The sequence below is a fragment of the Colobus angolensis genome, unplaced genomic scaffold (assembly GCF_000951035.1).
Source record: "Colobus angolensis palliatus isolate OR3802 unplaced genomic scaffold, Cang.pa_1.0 Scaffold270, whole genome shotgun sequence".
Taxonomy (NCBI): Eukaryota; Metazoa; Chordata; class Mammalia; order Primates; family Cercopithecidae; genus Colobus; species Colobus angolensis.
This window is the reverse complement of record NW_012115933.1, coordinates 1,849,378-1,871,732: the sequence shown is the minus strand read 5'-3', so window position 1 is coordinate 1,871,732 and position 22,355 is coordinate 1,849,378. Positions and strand designations below refer to the sequence as shown.

The 22,355-nt window shown below is 39.5% G+C and overlaps 2 protein-coding genes across 2 annotated transcripts in view; one reads left to right on the top strand and one right to left on the bottom strand.

The window, feature by feature from the left end:
• RPP30 (ribonuclease P/MRP 30kDa subunit) overlaps positions 1-1,237 on the top strand; it is a 31,527-nt gene extending 30,290 nt beyond the window's left edge. The window contains exons 12-13 of the mRNA XM_011947853.1: positions 232-337; positions 1,167-1,237. Coding sequence (XP_011803243.1) covers positions 232-337; positions 1,167-1,173 — 113 coding nt within the window. The 3' untranslated portion in view covers positions 1,174-1,237. The remainder of the gene's footprint in view (positions 1-231; positions 338-1,166) is intronic.
• A 9,194-nt stretch (positions 1,238-10,431) lies between these two features.
• Positions 10,432-19,925, bottom strand: ANKRD1 (ankyrin repeat domain 1 (cardiac muscle)). Its single transcript, XM_011947852.1, has 9 exons — positions 19,650-19,925; positions 18,811-18,990; positions 17,773-17,910; positions 17,483-17,590; positions 16,360-16,458; positions 14,799-14,897; positions 14,418-14,516; positions 14,179-14,277; positions 10,432-11,298 (listed from the first exon to the last, which is right to left on the bottom strand). The coding sequence occupies exons 1-9, from the start codon at positions 19,674-19,676 to the stop codon at positions 11,188-11,190; spliced, it is 960 nt and encodes a 319-aa protein (XP_011803242.1). The 5' UTR covers positions 19,677-19,925; the 3' UTR covers positions 10,432-11,187.
• Positions 19,926-22,355: the final 2,430 nt, after the last annotated feature.

The following is a 22,355-nucleotide window of genomic DNA, read 5'->3' as shown; positions in this document are numbered from 1 at the left end:
AAACACAATGGAGTAGAGCCAGAGGTATAACTAAATAAGAATTTTTTAAAAACAAAAAGAGAAAGAAAACTGTTCTATGGGTTGGATAAAATACAATTTTAAAAAGAGAAAGCTTTGTAACCTCACCAATGAATATAAATGTTTAAATAAAATATTGAGTTAAAAAAAACCATTAAAACAAAGTACATCATGACCAGGTAAATTTATTTTTATTTTTATTTTTTGAGACAGGGCCTCACTCTCTTGCCCAGGCTGGATTGCAGTGGCACAATCTCGGCTCACTGCAGCCTTTGCCTCTTGGGCTCAAGCCATCCTCCCACCTCAGCCTCCCGAGTAAGTGGGACCACAAGCCTGCACCACCACATTCCGGCTAATTTTTGTATTTTTTTTGTAGAGATGGAGTTTCGCCATGTCCAGGCTGATCTCAAACTCCTGGATTCAAGTGGTCTGTTCGCCTCAACCTCCCAAGGTGCTGGGATTACAGGCACAGGCATGAGCCACCATACCCGGCCTTCCAGTTCTTTTTAATGCAGTATCCTTTATCATATTCATAGGTCAAAGAGAAAAATCAGAATATTTTTGATAGATGCCAAAAAGACATTTAATAAAGTTTAAAATCTCCTGATTTTTAAAATGACAACAATAAAAACCCATGGCAAAATTAAAGTAGAAGAATATTTTATGCATACATATATATGTTCATATGTGTCTATTTTTTGTGTATATTAAACATGATGGCTCCAAAAGCATTTTTGACTACCACTTGGCCAATTTGATGGATTAACCTACCCATTCCTTCTGTAAAACTGAGGCCAGTGCTGCTGAGCCCACACACCAAAAGTCTGCCACTTCCTTGTGTGCAGTTTGCTTTTGCCTTCACCCCACTTAAGTTTAGTCAGCTGTGTTTATTCACAAATCTGTTTATGCCAGCTGTATTTAGCATTTTATGTAAATTAATTTTTTAAATATGAAAATTGATTAACTATTGGGGGCAAATGAAGAATTCCCAGGAAAACTAAGTCAACACTTTGGAAAGGTTTGGAAAAGAGTCATTATAAAGAACTGCTGTCAAATTAGGTGTGAGAAGATAACAAATTTGGGGGTGATCAGTAAAAACTGTACATTGGATTACTTCGTTAATGTCAGGTTCCTTTTCTGCTTTAAAGGGACTAGAATTCAAAAAAGATAACTTTGGATCTCTCGTCAATGTATTCATACTCCCAAGAACAGGCTTTGACCCTTCTTTAAAATTGGTACCCAAGTATACATATATCTATTTTAAACTCAAAATGCTTAACAGGATGTATGTTCAATTTTTTGTGATGTCCCACCTTAATTTATGAATTAGTGACGTACCAGCTACAGTTGCACCAGATACAGTAAGATTTTCATGTTATAGAAAGGAGGTAAAATTGTTTGCAGATATGACTGTCTTGGAAAACTCGTGAAGTAAATGGGAAAAAAAATAGAAATAAGGTGCCTTTCAGCTTATGTCCATTTACTACACATTTGTGTAGTATGTGTTTGCAGTTGTGCCTGCTCTCTATTCATACGCGTTTATGCCATTGTTCACAATAGTAGGGCATGATGGCTGATCACCAGTGAATAGCAGAGGCAGGTTTCCTTCTAATATTTACTTTTGTTAAAATGAACCACTGATTTAATTGCTGCAAGATGACAATACCTCTGCCAAACCAAGATGAAGTTTGGCAGAGTGGCCAATTATGTATAAATACACAAAAAGCAGTTTTGATGAGTAACCTGTTATATAATTTTAAAAGATGACACTATTCACAAAGACGTAAATTACCAAGAAATGTGTAGGGGCTCTATAAAGAAAACTTAATGAAAGTAATAATAAAGGGAAAATAAAGAATACATGGAGAGAGACATTCTGTTTTCTTGAATGAGACAAATTGCAAATCAAAATCTCCCCCAAATTATGCATTTAACAAAATTTAAAATCAAAATGCCTATAAGTATTTTTTGTTTTCTTGTTTATCTGTTTGGTCTTTGGGCTTAGTATGCTGAAAGAGTAAATATGAGAACTAGAAATTTCAGAGAAAAATCTAATGGGAGGGACTTACAATGCTGAATATTACAGAGTATAACAAAACTAGTACTGTAATTAGAACTAATTGGTGCGGAAATTCAGAACAGTGAAAAGAGCAGGAGGTCCAAGATCACACTTAAGATATAAGAAGAAATGATGGATTGATTGTTCAGTAAGTGATACTGAAATGATTGGTTATCTATTTGGGAGAGGCAGTACAGCATACCAGTTAAGTGCATAGGGGAAAGAAAAACTAAATGCATTAAAAACCCAACTTGCTAGTACTCATTAGCTATGACCTTGGGCAAATTATGTAACCTCTCTGTGCCTCACTTCATCTGTTCTCCCTACCTGTGACATTATTGCAAAGGTTAAATAGGTTAATATTTGTAGAAGGCTTACTTTGGACAGGGTCTATCATATAAAATGTACCAACTATGGCCAGGTGCCATGGCTTAGCCTTGTAATCCTAGCCCTTTGGGAGGCCAAGGAGGGCAGATCACTTGAGGTCAAGAGTTCAAGACCAGCCTGGCCAACATGACAAAACCCCATCTCTACTAAAAATATAAAATTAGCCAGGTGTGGTGGCACACGCCTGTAATTCCTGGTACTCGGGAGGCTAAGGCAGGAAAATTGCTTGAGCCGGGGAGGTGGAGGTTGCAGTGAGCCTAGATCGTGCCACCGCACTCAAGCCTGGGCGACAGAGTGAGACTCTGTCTAAAAAAAAAGAAAGTACCAACTATTTTATTATTTATTACTTGGTTATGTTAATTTAAATATTGAAGTGTCAGCTATTATTTAGGAAAAAACTAAGTCAAATCTCTATCTCACACCCAATACATACCCATAGTAAATCCAGGTAGATTAAAGTTTTAAATTCTTTAAAAAACTTGTAAAGTACCAGAGGAAAATGTAAGTTAATTAAAAAAATGATAATCTTGGATTGGAATAGACCTGCTAAGCATGGTCATCAAAGCCAGAAAACAAAGTTTGATTGATTTGTCTCTACATAACAACAACTGGGAAAGTACATTTACAATGCATATTCCAGGAATGTTTAATATGCTTAGCTTTTAAGAATTTTTTTTTTTTTTTTTTGAAATGCCCGGCATGACATGCTGTTAGCATCCACACAGATCCCCATTCCCAGGGTGGTGTACCTATTTTGCCGGTGCTTCAGATGTTGGATACTAATGACTTCTCTTCACCCTTTTCCAGAGGATTGTCCTGGGCTGATGAGAGTCACTTTACCTGGAGATACCTGGGAAGTTTTGTCTCCTCTGAGGTTGGCCCATGGCCAGTGACTGATACAGGACATTACAGCCCAGCCCACTGGCCTTGGTGGTACAATTTATGCCCCTGAACACCCCATGGGATTATGCTGAGTGTAGATTTCTCCTGAAACCACGTATTTGCCTCTTCTGCCCTGTTCTGTTTTTTCTCATTCCCTTACAGAGGACTCTCAGTAAGTCACTTGCACAAGAATCCTAATTTGAAACACTGCTTCTGGGAGACTTGACTTAGAAAATTGGACAAATAAAGTTGATTTTTTTTTAATGTCCAGTAACATGACAGTGCTGAACTTTCCTAGTCATTTAGGGGAAATTCACAAATATATCTGGCTGATCAGGTTGAAAGTTAAAAGAAAAGAAGATTTATAAAGTGGGTATTTTCAAGGTGGTGGGGAAAGGCAATAACATTGTGGAGGGACATATAATTTGATGCAAGTCTTATACTTTTAATGTCAATTTATTCTTCAGAAATAAATGGTTAATTATAAAGGGTGGATGAATAAGGATATTCACTGCAACAATGTCTAAAATAATGTGAAAATGGAAACAACCTCAATACCCAATAATAACAGAATTAAATAATCCATTGTACATTAAAACAGAAGAATACTATCTATAAAGATGTCTAGAATAAGTTGTTCAGTTGAAAAAGATGTAAAGCTAAATACACAATACCCATAATGTGCACAGAAATAATCAGAATGTCATGAAACCAGGATTATTGGTGATGTGTTGCTTCCTTTGTTATTCATTTCTGTATTGGCATAATGAGTATTGGATGTTCAAGAGAAGAGGGAAGGCAGTATGACAGATGTTATGACATGGGGAAAAAGCAAAGTACAACAGAAAGACACCTAGGGGAAACTAATAGAATCTAAGGACTCAAGGATGGCTTCCTGGAGGAAATACAGCTAGACCAAAGGGGAGGAATGAGGAGAAGTGATGCGATGGGGCAGAGTGGGCTGTAGTGGGAAGAAGAGACTTCCAGGGAGCTGGCACAGTATGTGAAAACAGTAAAGCAAGTGCTTGGATTTTTTAAGGAACTGAAAATTTAGTTGAGTTGAAATTTAGAGTTTGGCTAGGAAAGTAATGAGAGATAAGAATAAAGAGTTAACAGCAGCCAGATTTTAAGGATTTTGTAAGACATTTTTAGGAGTTTTTATTTCATCCTGAGGGAAATGTGAAGCCATCGAAGGGTTGAAAGAGGAGAGTGAGTTGATCAGCGTTGCATTTTAGAAAAATCACTCTGGCTGCAACTTGAAAAACGTTCTGGAGGTAAGCAAGCCTGGAGGCCAGGAGCTCGGGAGGACTGAGTGATCCAGATGAGAAGTAATGGTGACCTGAACTAGGGCAGAGGCACCTACGATTGGAAGACACAGACAGATCACAGCACTACTTACGTAGTATACTTGGTAAAACCTGGTGGTTAGTTGAAAGAGAATGGTGAGGAAAAGAAGGTCAAAAACAACTAGGACTCTCCATTGGCCAGTGTGTGTGATGTGCCCTTCACTGGAGAGCAAACACAAAATGAAAGATTGTGGACAAAGAGTTGAGTCAGTGGGAAGGCAAGGAGAGAACATTAATTTAAAAAGAAAAAAACGACTGTGATTAAAAACGTGAAAATTTCCCCCAATGTCTTTATCTTTTTCATTAGCAGAGATAACTAAGAGTTGGTCTTACTCTAATGGGATTTATTCTGTATTGTCTCTCATGCCCTCTAACTAGTTATTAGTGCAAATATTTATATGTGGCAACACAAAACTTTTTAACTCTTTATTCTCTTCTCTCATGTACCTTCCATGAGGTACTCTTTAGGGGAGTGGATTTGAGGCAGATACACCATAAAGAAAAGTTGATCACATGGTGGTAACACACTGAAGTTATGCCACATCAGCACTAGCAGGAGAAATGTCTGTGTTGTAGGTGCTTCACTTGGAAGAAATTGGAGGACCTTGAGCCTTAAAGGTCTGACAAACTTAAGCCAGGACCCCTGTGGGGAAGGTAGATGGGTGGACAAACAGGATTGGGAGTCAAAGAGATAACAATGAAATCCCCAATGCCTGCGGGAGGTGGACTCCCTGGATTGGTAAAACACTAGATAGAAAAGTCACAAAAATATTTCAAACCATTCTCACAACTCTATATGTGTCTATGACCGGACACCTGAAAGCCTTCTGGTTATGGACTATGCATATACACTCTTCCAGATGGTTAGAGGCATATCTAAGAGGTTAACATATATGATCTTGTCCAAAATGGGTCTCTCGGTTCTGGTGTTTCACATCAGATTTCACTGGCTTTCATGTATTTCCACAAGGGCCAAACATTTCTCATATCTTTGCTGTATTCCAGAAAGCAGTGTTCCTGCTACCTGGAACACTTGTTGCTTGAATAACTTCTGTTTATCTTTCAGACAAACCCTAAAGGTTACCACCTCAAAGAAGTCTTTATGGAAGCCTCATCATCTTAGACACTCACAGCACTCTGTATTGTTTCCTTCATAGTATTTACTACAGACGGATACTATGCACTTTTGCCTCACTTAACAACAGGGATATGTTCTGAAAGGTGTATCATTAGACAGTTTTGTTATGTGAACATCACAGAGTGTTACTTACAGAAGTCTAAATGATACGGCCTACTACACACCTAGGCTATATGAGCAATACAGCCTATTGCCCCTAGGCTACAAACTTGTACAACATGTCACTGTACTGAATACTGTAGGCAACTATAACACAATGGCAAGTGTTTTGTGTCTCTAAACAAACATAGAAAAGGTAATGCACTGTACTATGATGTTACAGCAGCTAGGATGTTGCTATCAATAGAAATTTTTCAGCTTCATTTTAATTTTATGGGACCACTCTTGTATATGTGGTCCGTTGTTGATGAAAAATCATTCTGTGTCACATGACTATATATTTATTCCTTATGATTCCTTTAATATTCATTTCTTCCAGGAGGGCATGTCAGGGACAATCTCTTTTTCTCATCACAGGTCTTAGGACCTGACCTAGTACCTGGCCAAGAACTACTGGCATACTTCCTTTTATTGTGCTTCAATTTATTGTGCTTTGCAAATATCGAATTTTTTACAAATTGAAGATTTGTGCCACCTCTGTAAACAGCAAGTCTATTGGTGCCATTTTTTCAGTCATGTGCCTGTTTTCTGTCTCATGTTGCATTTTGGTAATTTTCACAATATTAAAAACTTTTTCATTATTATTATATGTGTTTTGTTGGTTAGTGTTCTTTGATTTTACTATTATAACTTTTAGGTAGCCACAAATTGCACTCATATCGGACAGTGAACTTAATCCATGAATGTTGTGCGTGTTCTGACTCCTCCACTGACCAGCTTTCCCCATTTCCCTCCCTCTCTCCAGGCCTCCCTATTCCTTGAAACAAGACAATATTGAAGTTAGGCCAATTAATAACCCTACAATGACCTCTAAGTGTTCAAGTGAAAGGAAGAGCCACACATCTCTCACTCTCAATCAAAAGCTAGAAATGATTAACCTTATTGAGAAAAGCATGTAGAAAGCCAAGATAGGCTGAAAACTATGTCTCTCAAGTTGTGAATGCAAAGGAAAAGTTCTTAAAGGAAATTAAAGGTGCTACTCCAGTGAACACACAAATGATAACAAAGCAAAACAGCCCTATTGCTGAATGGAGAAAGTTTTTGTGGTCTGGATAGAACACCAAACCAGTTATAATAATGCCTTGATCCAAAGTCTAATCCAGAGCAAGGCCCTAACTGTTCAGTGCTATGAATGCTGAGAAGTGAGGAAGCTGCTGAAAAACAGTTGGAGAACTGCAGCAGAAGTTGCTTCATGAGATTTGAGGAAAGAAGTCATTTCTGTAACATAAAAGTGCAAGGTGAAGCACAAGTGCTGATAGAGAAGCTACAGCGAGTTATCCAGAAGATCTAGCTAAGATAACTGATTAACATGGCTACACTAAGCAACAGATTTTCAATGTAGGTGAAACAGCCTTCTATTGGAAGATGCCCTATAGGACTTTGATAGCTACAGAGGAGAAGTCAGTGCCTGGCTTCAAAACTTCAAAGCTTTGATTCCCTTGTTAGTGAGTGATTTTAAGTTGAAACCAATGCTCATGGACCATTCTAAAAATCCTAGGATTGTTAAGAATTATGCTAAATCTACTTTGCCTGTGCTCTATAAATTGGACCACAAAGCCTTGGTGATAGCACATCTTTTTACATCATGGTTTATTGAATATTTTAAGCCCATCATGGAAACCTACTGTTCAGGAAAAAAAAAAAAAAATACTGCTTTCACAACATTAGTGCTCATTGAAAATGCACCTGGTCACCCACGATTTCTGATGGAGATGTGCATCTGATGAGGATGTACAAGGAGATGAATGTTATTCTCATACCTGCTTACACAACATCCATTCTGTAGCCCATGGATCAAGAAGTCATTTTGAATCAAGTCTTATTAAGAAACAGATTTCATCAGGCTGTATGCCATAGATAACGATTCCTTTGATGGATCTGGGCAAAGTAAATTCAAAACATTCTGGAAAGGATTCACCATGCTAGATGCCATTAAGAACATTCATGGGTCATTGGAGGAGGTAAAAATATCATTAACTGGAATTTGGAAGAAGTTAATTCCAAACTGTGTGGATGACTTAGAGGGGTTCAAGACTTCAGTGGAGTAAGTAACTGTTGATGTGGTGGAAATAGCAAGAAAACTAGAAATGGAGCCTGAACATGTGACTGAATTGTTGCAATTTTGTGATAAAACTTGAACAGCTGAGGAGTTGCTTCGTATTCAAGAGCAGAGAAAGTGGTTTCTTGAGATAGAATCTACTCCTAGTGAAGATGCTGTCAACATTGTTGAAATGGCAAAAAACAGGCCGGGTGCGGTGGCTCAAGCCTGTAATCCCAGCACTTTGGGAGGCCCAGACGGGTGGATCACGAGGTCAGGAGATCGAGACCATCCTGGCTAACACGGTGAAACCCCGTCTCTACTAAAAAATACAAAAAAACTAGCCGGGCGAGGTGGCGGGCGCCTGTAGTCCCAGCTACTCGGGAGGCTGAGGCAGGAGATTGGCATAAACCCGGGAGGCAGAGCTTGCAGTGAGCTGAGATCTGGCCACTGCACTCCAGCCTGGGCGACAGAGCAAGACTCCATCTCAAAAAAAAAAAAAAAGAAATGGCAAGAAAAGGATTTTGAATATTACATCAACTTAGTTGATAAAGTAGTAACAGGGTTTGAGAGGATGTACTCAATTTTGAAAGATGTTCTATTGATAGTAACATGCTATCAAATAGCATCAGATGCTACAGATAAATCTTTTATGAAAGAAAGAGTTAATTGATGTGGTAAGCTCATTGTTGTCTTCTTTTAATAAATTGACGCAGCCACTCCAATCTTCATCAACTACCACCCTCATCAGTCAGCAGCCATCTACATGGAGGGAAGACCCTCCACCAGTAAAAAGATTATGACTCACTGAAGGGTCGGATGATTGTTAGCATTTTTTTAGCAATAAAGTATTTTTAAGTTAAGGTATGTGCAGTGTTTTTTAGACATCATGTGATAGCACAATTATTAAATCACAGAATAAAGTAAACATAACTTTTGTATGCACTAGAAAACCAGAAAAATTGTGACTCACTTTATTGTGATACTAGTTTTATTGTGGTGGTCTGGAAGTCAAAAATCATGGACCTGTGTGTTTTCTCCTGGGAGGTCTTTGACATTGCCAGTCCCTGTCCACAAGAATTGTTAAATCTCTAGTTAATTTGCATTTTTCTAATGATCAGTGATCTTGAGCTTTCTTCTCCAGATGTTTGTTGGCCGCATCAATGTCTTCTTTTGAGAAGTGTCTATTCATGTCCTTTGCCTGCTTTTTTGATGGGGTTGTTTTTTCTTGTAAATTTAAGTTCCTTGTAGATTCTGGATATTAAAGCTTCATCAGATGGATAGAGTCTGAGTGGCAATTATTAAAAAGTCAAGAAATAACAGATGCTGGCAAGATTACAGAAAAATAGAAACACTTTTATACTGTTGATGGGAATGTAAATTAGTTCATCCATTATGGAAAATGGTGTGGTGATTCCTCAAAGATCTAAAACCAGAAATACCATTTGACCTAGCAAGCCCATTATTGGGTATACAACCAAAGGAATATAAATAATTCTATTACAAAGATACATGCATGCATATGTTTATTGCAGCACTATTCACAATTGCAAAGACATGGAACCAACCCAAATGCCCATCAATAATAGACTGCATAAAGAAAATGTGGTAGATATACACCATGGAATACTATGCAGCCATAAAAAGAATGAGATCATGTCCTTTGCAGGGACATGGATGGAGCTACAGGCCATTATTCTTAGCAAATTAACACAGGAGCAGAAAACCAAACACTGCATGTTCTCACTTATAAGTGGGAGCTGAACAATGAGAACACATGGACACAGGGAGGGGAACAAAGCACACTGGGACCTGTAGAGGAGTGGGGTGGGAGGAGGAAGAGCATTAGGAAAAATAGCTAATGCATGCTGGGCTTACTACCTAAGTGATGGGTTGATAGGTGCAGCAAACCACCGTGGCACATGTTTACCTATGTAACACCCCTGCACATCCTGCACATGTACCCCGGAACTTAAAATTTAAATTAAAAAAAAAAACACTCGTTAAGCCCTGATGGGAATTTCTTAAGGAATGAGGGTTTACCATGCAGAAATCATTCTGACCACCAGGGGTCTCTTTCTACACACCACTGGGACTGAAAGGTCGCTAGAATTCCTTTGTGTCTTTACGGCTCTCAGCCCAGTTGCTCAGTGGCATTTCGTGGCCTGTCACCTGGGAGCTTATCAGAAAAGCAGAATCTCAGGCCCCACCTGAGACCAGCTGAATCAGAAATCTGCATTTTAACCAGATCCCCAGGTGATCTGTATACATATTAAATACTGGGAGTGCTGTTGTATGGGACATTTCTAATCTGCAAAACTTGGAAAAAATGGGAAAAACCCCCTCCTATAGAGCTTTTTTTCACATAGGACATTTCCACCACACTTATGGAAGGATTTAGAGGTTTAGAGTTTGCTTGCTTTTATTATGAATATAAAATGTACATACAATACAATATACATTTACACATTTACAGTTTGCATTTCCTTTCATCTTTTTTGAGCAAATTCAATTTTGCATGTCCCAGTTTGCCGCTCCTTCCACTGCCTTGCACTTACACTCATGACGTTCTCTTCACCTGGGTACTCTGTGTACTTGGTTAAAAAAAAGAAAAAAAAAATCCTGCCTGGGGGTAAAATAGCTGGCTTCACTGTCCTTTTCACAGAATCACTTTCCTTCCATTGTTTCCTTTCCTGTCCCTACATGCCTTCCCTTGCTTCACTCAAACTTCTGCATTAAAAATTCAGGAGAAAAGAGGGCTGCAATAATCAGCCCTCTCTTAAAAACCCTTACATAAGCGAATGACACATAAGTAGGCACTTGAACTTTGCTCTTTCACCTGGTTTAAGAACTACCTATGGGAGGGCTCTGAAAATGTTATATACAAATGAAGCTCTGCTCACCAAATGGATTATCATGAAGGTCTGAATATCAGTAGTGTGGTAGTAAATAAATAAACAGGAATACATAAAAGTAAATAGAGTTTCACTAAAGGAAATTTAAACACATATAACCCTGTGCTTTCTCAAAACTTCATTAGGTACATCTTCACAACACATTGATAAATAGAAACTAGATTTTATGGCTAGTGTCTCTTCTCTTGGGCCATGCCTTCAAAATGCCAGTGAACATTTACTGATCAAAGAGTCTGTCGTTTCCCTCAGAATGTAGCTATGCGAGAGGTCTTGTAGGAGTTCTCTTTGAGGCTATCGAATATTGCTTTGGTTCCATTCTGCCAGTGTAGCACCAGATCCATCGGCGTCTTCCCAGCCTAATCAAATGAGATAAGGAAACTTGACTTTCAGGTGGGTGACATCTGTAAATTCACATTCTCTGTGTGTGTTTCATGAGGTAAGGATTAGGTATATAACAGTGTTTTACAGTTTCCACTAGTGATCTGCTGTTTATACTCAAACCAGCCCTTCACTGTTTCTCAGAGGGATGCTTTTGCCATTTTAGAGTAGAAATCTTTTTCATGTGGGACCATCCCAGGTATTGGTAAAATCCATTGTCCCTAGACACTAAGTGTCAAGAGCATCTCAAGTCATTTTGAAATTTATAAAATGCCTCCATACATCTTCCAGTATCCTGTGGAATGGGTTCCCGGAGGTGGCAGCATCCTTGTTGGACCAAGAATGAATGCCTATCCATTTGAACGATAGTTCTTTGATTGATAAGAAATGGTAGTAAATGAGCTGCATCAATAACTTGGCTTAAGTACTCAGGTACTGCTTGGGTACTATTACTGTTCCTGGGAGCAGATTTTTCATAACTTGTCAGAATTTTCAATGAACTCTCCCAGGAAATTTGTTTTTCTTGGAGTTGATGGCAATGACATATGTGAACAAATCATTTTTGAGACGAAATTTTGATCTCCCTTATGCACATGTCTCAAGATTTAAAAATATTAAAACCATATCATCTCTCAATTCTTCTCTATAGATCTGAGAAGTCCTAATGTTTTCCATCTCTATTCATTGAAAAGTTTCTTTTTAACCCAGTGACTGCAAATTGGCAGCTTTGAGATGCAAACCAGAATAGAGACCTGTTTTGTTTTGACCCAAACAGAACTTAGATTTTTGTTAAGATTAGTATGAATTGGCAACAGTTGGAAACCAAGACATTTCCCAACTGGATTTGTGACTTCTATGAAAAAATCAGAAGAGTTAACAACATGGTACCCATGGTTCTACAGAGCAACATAGACTGGGTTGAGGAAGGGCCACCTTTAAAAGAGTTATGTGCACAGACCCTGACAACCACACATTGAAGTCACTTATGCCATTTGCCTGGCACAGTGGGGTCAGCCTGCAGTCAGATTATGCAATCTGTAGGTATTTAAATTAGTGGCCCTATAACTTTCATTTTGGAACTTCCCCACCTCAGTGTCTTTCTCTAGGAACAGTCATCAGTAGACATGAATATAGAGTTTTGGATAATGAGAAAATATTGTATGCTGCTGCCGATCTCCTTAAGATGGTATCAATAGATTATTGATCTTTGGGGAAAACATCAATCCATTGGGTCAATGACATTAATAGTTTCATAAACCTGATGCTAAGATCTAACTGATAATTCAGAGCCCTATTTGTATATTTTGGGCTACTCTTCCATAAATTCCTTGCACTTCTCTCCATTGAAATTTATATCGTGATTTTTCTGGCTACTTACACAGTCTTCCTAAACCTATATGCTGCTATTTGTCTCTGCTGGTAGTGTCTCACTGCCTGAAAAAAACTCTTCACATGTTCTGCAGCTTTCAAGATTTCATTGAACCTGCTCTTTTTCTGATAGTTTAAAAAAATTACTAGATAAGATCAATTCCAATATCTAGACTGAGGGAGCCCTACTGTCAACACTTTCCCATTCCAAGCAATCTTCATTTATCACCATTCTTTGTTCCTGTCACCAAGCCAGATTTTTTTTAAATGGTAAAATATTCTTCTCAGTCTTTGCAACACAAATAAGGGGAGAAAATTATTTGCATTTATTTGATGACTGAGTTTCCCTCCCCCTCCCTCCTCTTTTTCGTAAAGTGATTCTTCAAAAGCTTCTTTAAATTTATTTCTTCAAGGGCCGGGCGCGGTGGCTCAAGCCTGTAATCCCAGCACTTTGGGAGGCCGAGACGGGCGGATCACGAGGTCAGGAGATCGAGACCATCCTGGCTAACACGGTGAAACCCCGTCTCTACTAAAAATACAAAAACTAGCCGGGCAAGGTGGCGGGCGCCTGTAGTCCCAGCTACTCCGGAGGCTGAGGCAGGAGAATGGCGTATACCCGGGAGGCGGAGATTGCAGTGAGCTGAGATCCGGCCACTGCACTCCAGTCCGGGCGACAGAGCGAGACTCCGCCTCAAAAAAAAAAAAAAAAAAAAAGAATAAATTTATTTCTTCAGAAAGTTATACCTGTTCCTCTGGGAAATATTTTTTAAGCTTATATTAGATGGTGTTTGTCTGGAAATTGAGACCATGAGGAAAAGTTGGTTATGTTCCCTGCTTACAGATGAAGTTAAATTAATATGTACTTATATAAGAATTTTCAGGGCCTAAATATAGGAAATTATTTTGAGAGATGTGAAGACAAATCCAAGTGGAGAATGGATAGAAATTATCTGAAAAATATACAGGCAAAAGCACAGCTACCCCTGGAAGAAAATGGTGACATTTCACATTGCTGTAAGGAGGAAAGGGACTTTCCGAATTACTCAGATTGGATATTGATTAACCTTAGTTCACTGCCTGCACTGACCCTTGTGGAATTTTAGGACATTTTGGAAATGGTGGATGCCTTTATTTCTAACTTCCTCAGCCCTTGCACAGACAGAAATGGCCAAGGCAGATTGGACTTCTAGGTGTTTGTGGGGATGAGCAAATTTTGACTATCTTTCATTTCCAAGACCAAATTGTAAAAGAATTATTATGCACTGTATCAGGCACTGAGGTCATAGAAGTATCTATGGCTTCCCCCATCTCTGGCCATGTGACCTGAGTCCTAACCAAGATAAACACTGTCCTTGGGGAAATGGGCAGGGGCATTTAGACCATCAAAAACCCCTCAAATACTGCCACTGTGGGAGTCGTTTCACCTATTTAAGAAATGCTCCTGGAAATTGGAAAGCTTGCAAGCGGTGTTTCTTGTTTCCAGTACTTACACAGTTCTTGATGTTGAGATCCGCGCCATACATAATCAGGAGTCGGATCATCTTATAGCGGTTCAGTCTCACCGCATCATGCAACGGGGTATCTCCTTCCTAGAGAAGCAGAGTCAACAGGTTCAGGCTGGGTCTGAGGCCAGGAAGTGGGTCCTGCAAGGGCACCCAGGCTTGGGAGAGTGATTCCAAATACAAAAGCAGTGAAGCTTTGGGAAACCCGAGCGTGTCCAGCTACTCACTCTGTCTTTGGCGTTGAGGTCTGCCTCACAGGCGATAAGATGCTCCGCGCACTCATAGTGGCCAGTCCTCACCGCCACATGCAGCGCTGTGCTAAGCAACTGGAAAATTGGAAAACGCTGCTGATTCGCTAGGAATAAGGACAGAGGCTGTCCCAGACCCCAAGACATGTGAGAGGGGAGAAGTGGTCACTAGAGTGCCAGCACACAGCATGGGCCTCCAGATGACTTGAATGGAGAGGAGAGGTTAGGAGATGAAGGAGTGGGGGAGGAGGAGGGGCGGGTAGGGGAGAAGGAGGAGTGGGGAGGGAAGAATGGGAGAAGTGGAGAAGGGGGTGGCGGGGAGGGGGAAGGGGTGAATGAAGGGAGAAGAAGAAGAAATACCTTATCTCGGGCGCTAATTTTTGCTCCTTTGTTCAGCAACAATTTTAAAACATCTAGGTTTCCTCCACGGCTTGCCCAGTGGATGGCCGTGGATTCCAGCTACACCGGGATGGAAAAAGACCCAACAATGTGAAGGAGAATGTGGTCTGGGGAATTAGAACCTGATTGCTAGGGCATCCGTGATAGTACTGAGTTGTCCCCGTCTAGATTGCCAATTCTAACTGGAGTCAAAATTCTTACCAAATGTGTTAGCTAAATTATGTGTGTGTGTGTGCATATGTGTGTCTTATTAGTAGGCTCTTAATAAATCTAATAATGTTTTAAAAGAATAAGAAGGGCCATTTATTGAGACATTTCTCATGCCAACATGGTGCTACACTCTAGACACCTTGATTCTTCCAGCAACATTTTGAGGTAGATGTTACTATGCACATTTTGCAGATAAGAAAAACCAGGTTCCAAAAAGTTCAAGTTTCTAGCCCAAGGAAACACAATTAATAAGAGGCAGAATACACAGTCCAACCCCCATCTGCCTGGAACTTCTAACTACTTTTGTCAAATGTACTCAAAAGTTCTAAACACATGTATTTAAAAATTCTAGCAGAATAAAAGTAGTCCCTTCCAAAATATTTTAATCTGAATCTGACACCTCATCTAGGGTCCCTGTCGCTCTTTCTCTACCTCTGTGGGTTTTCTGCTCTCATTTTTGCTAGCACAGCCTCTGCACCTCAACTACAGTCACTTGTGTCTACAGTTGTAACGTGTATAGTTACACCTGAGAGACCCTCTCCTCACTGATCTGTGTGGTTGGTATGCCCCTGGCCTTAATCCCACACTCATGATTTTTAGTTTCCATGCAAACTTCATATTTTGTTTCTTTATTTTTTTTTCAATGTGTTTATGTTTTGGATTCAATTTTGGCCAAGTCCTTTGGATTTCTTTGATATCCCGTTTCTGCTTTGCTATAAAGTCAAAATGAGCTGCATTTAAATACATAAAGAATTTTCCCAGCTCAATCTGCAGTTCATAAATTATGCTGCATACTGGTCTTTGTAGAAATTACAGTGATTGAATTATTGAGGTCTGAATAGCAGCTACTTTCCATAGATGCAATTCATTTCATATTCAGTCTAGCCCTACATCTCATTGGTAACAATTGGCATCTATCATATAAAGTGTACAGCTAGAGAATTCATATATGTTGCTGGCAGCCAAGGGACCATGAGCAGGCTGCCCTGTGAACAATGGAGGGACATGGCTGTTGAAAGGCAAGTGTCGAAAATGAATGACTAACTCACTGATGAGCATATTGAATTCAGCTGAACAGCTTTCACTTCCTTCTTTTCCCTGAAATATTCCTCTATTTTCAGTATGTATGGAAAATATTTTCACATGACCTACTCTCATCTCCCAACTTTTCTTTATTTGGAGAAATGAGCTTTTGCCTAGTTCTCTCAGATCAATTTTCAGTCCAATCAGTCTGGTTTTGCATTGGAGGTTTTCTGGAGCTTCATATAGTCTACTTCTTTTGGCTCATTCCCAAGCAAAGAAATATATTTACCATATCACGGAATTCGATCTGGGCTCCAGCTTCCATTAACTTCTCCACAATTGCCAAATGTCCTTCCAAGCATGCTCTGTGAAGAGCTGTCCGTTTATACTGTCAGAACAGAGATTTTTAAAAGAGATAGCAATAAATATAAAAATGTGCATAAACACTTTTAAGAGCTATGAAGCTGGAGATTCTGATGACCTAACTGATAGAAACTCAAGTGCTTCTTTATGAATAGAAATGTCAAAGTTAACTAAAATTGCAGAATCAGAACAATTATCCTGCAACTAACATTTGAGCTTCCTTCAACATACATTTCTAAGGGCTGAAAGGCCTACGTTGAGGAATGTGAATTTAAAGGCTCAAAATTATCTAAATGCTGACATCTCCCTTTCTTGTATCTTGCACCTTCCTTGTTCATGTAACATTACCATGCAGATCAGACAGTTTTCTTGTATCTGGGACTGTTGCTAGACTGACTATCAAAAAGTTTCCATTCATTTTTAGGAGAATGGGAGGCACGTTTTTAGTTCAACTTCAGAAGCAATCCCCAATTTCACTTCATGGGGGAAAGAATACAAAAGGATTAGTGATTTCTGATAAATTGGCTTTATTTGAATGGGCAAATGACTATTAGAGCTGGAACAACTTTAGGCATTATTTCACCCAATGCCCCATGTTTTACAGATAAGGAAACCACAGTCCAGAGGATGCAAATTAGCTGCTCAAAACCAAATAGCCAAGTAGTGGTGCAACTGGCCCCTGAACTCCAATCTCCAGATTTCCTATCTAGTGTTGACATATTTGGTTTTAATCAAAGATGATGCTAATAATATATCTCTAAAGGTGACTTTTTGGTCCACATTAAAAATCTTATCACAAGGATCTAAGAAGTTAAAGAAAAACTGAAAAATCAGCCAGATGTATGTGAGTGCAAAAGACAATACAATCCAATATCTATTTATTTTTTGGACTACTGAACTCTCCTATGAGGCTCCTGGCACACACAGCAACAGCTGGGGAAACTGTTTCAGGTGGAAGGACTTTGGCATTATATTAGCAAGACTGCAGTAAAGCATAAGAAACATAAAATTAATGAGCTGGATTTTGCAGTGCTTTGCATGAGTCTTACCTCATCACAAACATCTGGGTTGTTCTTGTCTGACAAGAATTTTTCTACTACTGGCAGCTTATTCTCCAGAGCAGCCTTCAGAAATGTAGGCACATCCACGGGTTCCGTCTAAAGCCAAAAAATATAGATAGATAGATAGATAGATAGATAGATAGATAGATAGATAGATAGATAGATAGCATGAGAGTTACCATGAGCTTGCCAACATTCAATCAAACCCTCCACAGATATTTGCTCCCCTGTAGCACAACACTGGACACATATTATTGGAAACCAAAAAAAGTCCTTACAATGATTTCAGGTTCTGGTTCCTTTACAACGGGAACTTTAGTTTTCCTGTATTTTTTCCTTTTCTTCAGTTGAATGATTATTTCAAGGTCTTCTAAATTTTCAAGCTTTGATCTTTGTTCTAGTTTTTTCTTTTTGAGCTAAAAAAGAAATTCGTATTTCAAAAATATGGTGAGTTCTACTGACAAGCATTCTGGTTGTGTCTAAACTAAATCTGCAAGGTCTGAGATAAACATGTGAACAGTTTGAGCAAAAACATTTTTAAAAAATTATATAAATCTTTGACTTCATTTTAGGGATTTCTTATTCAGATATTTATCTGGGGGTCTAAGTTTCAGCTAATTGCCATCATCTTTACTTCTGTTGCTTGTAGAATCAGCCCTTGCCTAACTGAGGACACAATCTGGTCTCTAAGTGATGACTTTGTAATTAATGCCGTAAACAAGCTCTAGAATTTTGAAGGATTTTTAAAATTATGCTCAAAACTTGGTTTAATTTTTGAGCATGATAAAAAAGAATCTAATAATAAATGTTAAGCTCTGAAATATCAATGTCATTCTCTGTCACTAGGCAGAGCCTTCTAAAACAGACTGTCCAGGTACCACAGCTAACTAAAGCAACTTTTATCTGTGTCAGTAATTAAGGAAAATTCACCCAGGAACACAGATTGTGTCAACACAGACAGCAGGCAGTTAAACAATGATCCTAGGACCACAGACCATGTTATTGAGAAAAAGAGATCTCCCTTGCTTGGGATTAACTACATGGTGTGTAACATCAGGAATTCACTGGACATGTGTATCTTTCAATCAAAACATGGTCACAGCACATTTATTCGTTGATTCAGAATTCAGAGGTCATAGTCTTGTCAAAGAATTATTCCCAAAACCTGCTCCATACAAGTTGCCTCTTTATGGGTTAGAATCTGGTAAAGGAACATCTTAATGATTGGGTTTGCTTCTCTCTTCTCCTTCCCTGGCATTTCCATTCCCTGCTCCAGCCCCAACATCCTACTAGTGGATTCCACAGATGGCTCTCACCTCTGCCTCTCGTTGTTTCTCGCTTTTCCACTGTTGCTCCCCCAGGGTCACAGGGTGGGCTGGAAGTGTCTTCAGATCCTCCTGCTTCTCTAAAGTAACAGCAGCCTCATACTCTCCATCTCTGAAATCCTCAGGAAGGAATTCCCCTGCCTCCCCATTGCCATTCTTCTTCCCAGTGACCTATGAGGGAAGAAGATGGCAGCGTCAGAAGCAGCAGCCTTGTCCTGGGTCCGTCTTCACAGACAATGCTGCAGGAGGCTCTGGGTCCTTCTTCCCTGGGAACAGCCACCTTTGAGCAATGCACTCTCAGATCTCAAGCTGCGACACAGGCACGCTGCTACAAATGTCTCAGAATTAACTTCAGGTGCTTGTCCTACTCTCTTGGTTAAATCAAAGCTTGGGTTAGGTTGACATATTTAAATCTACTTTTAATCTGCTTAATCACATTTCTTTCAGGAAAGTCACAAACCTTCTCTACTTAATTAAAACTCAACTTTAGGTACTTTTGTTGACGCTTCACCTTGTTGTAAAGTTTCCAGACTTACATTCCTGCAATAAAACTTCTTGCCTAAGACATTTTGATAACTACATGTGATTCCACACCGTAGTAATAAAACCAAAGGAGAAGATATTAAATAGGAAATATGCAGAGAATTCATTGCTGGTAGCTCCATTTTTTTTTTTCCAATTTTACTTGTTTCATCACATCAACCTTTTTCCACATATGATATTTTCAGAGTTCCCTTGCATTATGCCTGAAAGCAAAGGGCATTTCCATTTTCAAACAAAAACCAAGATGAACCAGTTGTCAATTTATTAAATTAATGCATCTTACATACCAGTTCCTCTACTTTTAGTACCATCATGTTGGCTGAAGGAGTCTTGTATGTTTTTCTGTCGTGGAAGGAATCCCTGGAGTTGGCCCTGCTCGGCCCGTCCACACCGGTCAGCTTATATAGCTGGGGCTGGGTGAGATAATCTTCCAACCTGGGAACCCTAGTAACACCCCCGCCCCTACTAGGAGCCAACTCAGAGGCAGGTGAATTTTCATTCCAGACTCAGTGTCTGGGAAGCTGAAGAGGGAGAGGAGGACAAGCTAACCCCGCTGAATATGTGAATCAGGAAGAAATGTGAGAGGGCCATTCCTTTGGTGGTGATCACACCGCTCAGCAATGCAAGTCATCCTATTTGTCAAGAGGCAGGGGACAGCTGTCTGTTGACATTGCACCACATCACTGCCCTTTTTTTTCTTTGTCAGCTTTCATATGACTACCTATCAAGAAAATGTAGATGCCCTACATATCACACCCCAGTAATATCTTTCCGATAAGCAGACTTATCAACACTTCACTTAGGGGAAACTTGCCTCAGGACATCCTATTCCCTGGGTAAACAGCCTAAGGGGAAGGGATCTGGGCCCTAAGGGCACTTGTCTATATCTGTTTGGAATTCTTTGGAGTGATGTCTGGGGCTAAATAGGCCCCATGACATGCCACCTTACCATCATTATAAGAAATTGAAAGCATTCAGTAATGCACTTGTCTTTTATGATGTCACTGGCCACAATTAGCACATGACACGCTTACCGTGTTCTTAAACAGCATAATAATTGCAGCATTTTTTCTTCAAAATGGATCAGAGAGGTCAAGAAATAGAGTATATGAAACCAGCTGTTGGCCAGGCACAGTGGCCCACACCTGTTATCCCAACACTTTGGGAGGCAGAGACAGGCAGGTCGCTTGAGCTTAGGAGTTCAATACTAGCCTGGGCAACATGGCAAAATTCCATCTCTACTAAAAATACTACATGTATATATATATATACACACACACACACACACACACACACATATATGTAAAAAAAATGGGACCATTTATTAGCAATGGCAGGACTCTGATTAGGTCATTGGGCTGAAGTTCTCAAATGCTATGGGGAAAGGAATCACCTGTGGGAGCTTGTCAGAAATACAGATCCCTGGGCCCCACTTCAGGGGATTCTGCGTCGATTTATGGTATTTATGGTAACTCGCAGGAATCATCTTGAATTTCAAAGCACCCAGATGATTGTAATGCATCAAGATTTGAGACACGTGGCCAGAGGGATGATGCACTTTGCTTCAGGAAGGGTTGAAAAAGGTCTCTATTTCTGGTTTCTAATCTTTGAGGTATAAATTATGTAAAAATACTGGGGTCTTTTTATAGTTTCAGGAAAAACTGGGTTTACTATCCTGAAGTTGTTTAAAATCGTACCTTTTTTTTCAGTAAAAGAAAGAAGAATGGGAGAAGGGAATTGTGAATGGAGAGGAGGGTTAATTAGGAAGTTATGTTTGATCTTTGTGTGTCTATTTCTCCCCAAACTCACCCAATCAACAAATGTGGCTGCCATTCTCCTCTTCCCCCTTGAATGCTCAGCCAGTTGATGGTGTTTCTGGAACTTTCAGAAGACATCGACTCCCCACCCCAAGACAAAACACTGACAAAGAGGGACCCCCCCAGTACCTCCTGCATCATATGTTCTGGTCTCCTAATGTTCTATCTTAAAAGGGGGTTAATTAAAGGAAATCTCCTGGGCTTTTCTTTGAGATGGACACAGCTATCACTATTTTCTTTTTAATTTTTTTCTTTTTTCTTTATTATTTATTTATTTTTAATATATGGAATGTTTCACAAATTTGTGTGTCATTCTTGCACAGGGGCCATGCTAATCTTTGTATAGCTCTTATTTTAGTATATGCCCTGCTGAAGCAAGCAGAGTCATTACTATTTTCATTGGTCTCTTCATCTAAGTCAGAAGTAGTCATGGACACTTTTTCTACCATTTCTCATGCCTTTTTGTTCCAGGCCTGACCCAGACTGGGGGAAGTATTAGGAGGAGAAGTCTTTAGGGGAAGAACTGTGGGATGTTTAAGGGTCTTGGATATGAAATCCCAGAGTTGTCCATGCCCTCAAAGTTGGAGCAAGACTAGTGCTCTCATTTTACAGAGAGGATGCTGAGGCACAGAAATGTTAAGTAACTTGCTGCAGATGCATAGCTAGTTGGTGAATGCTAGGTTGAAGAGTTTTGATCCCATGCAACGAAGCACACAATCATTGAGCCCAACAGATTTCCAAGGGCAAGTCTCACTTAGACCCACTCAGGATGCAACCAAAACTGATTAAAAGGCTCTTTACTCTTTCAATCACCTCAAAGAATGCAAGTGAAAGTGGGCAGGGAGGCTTACCAAGCCCTTTTCTTTCTCCAGTCATTTAATTATCCCTTGAAACCTAGCTGATTCTATAGAGAGGCTCCAGGAAGTCTTGAAGAAAACTTTGCACAGGATGACACTTGAAGATGAGTTGACAGAATGGGCTGAACTTAAAGGAGCACGCTGGTGGATGCAAGGATGTCAGGGCTGGTGAAATCACTGCCAGTTCAACCTTTTCCCACATTGATTCAGTTTGTCATAAAACATGAGAGGTACAACTTGAGGATAAGTGGTCAGAAGATGTAAAAAGAATATGACAACAAATTAAAAAACATGAGAGAATCTGCTTTTTGAAAAGAGA

Bases quoted from the DNA above. Each gene is read 5' to 3' on its own strand.
- ANKRD1 (XM_011947852.1), bottom strand. From the start codon at position 19,676: ATGATGGTACTAAAAGTAGAGGAACTG. The intron at 14,278-14,417 runs GTGAGTAGCTGG...CTGCTTCTCTAG, and splicing joins ACCTCAACGCCAAAGACAGA to GAAGGAGATACCCCGTTGCA. The intron at 11,299-14,178 runs GTAAGTACTGGA...TCATTTGATTAG, and splicing joins ATCTCAACATCAAGAACTGT to GCTGGGAAGACGCCGATGGA.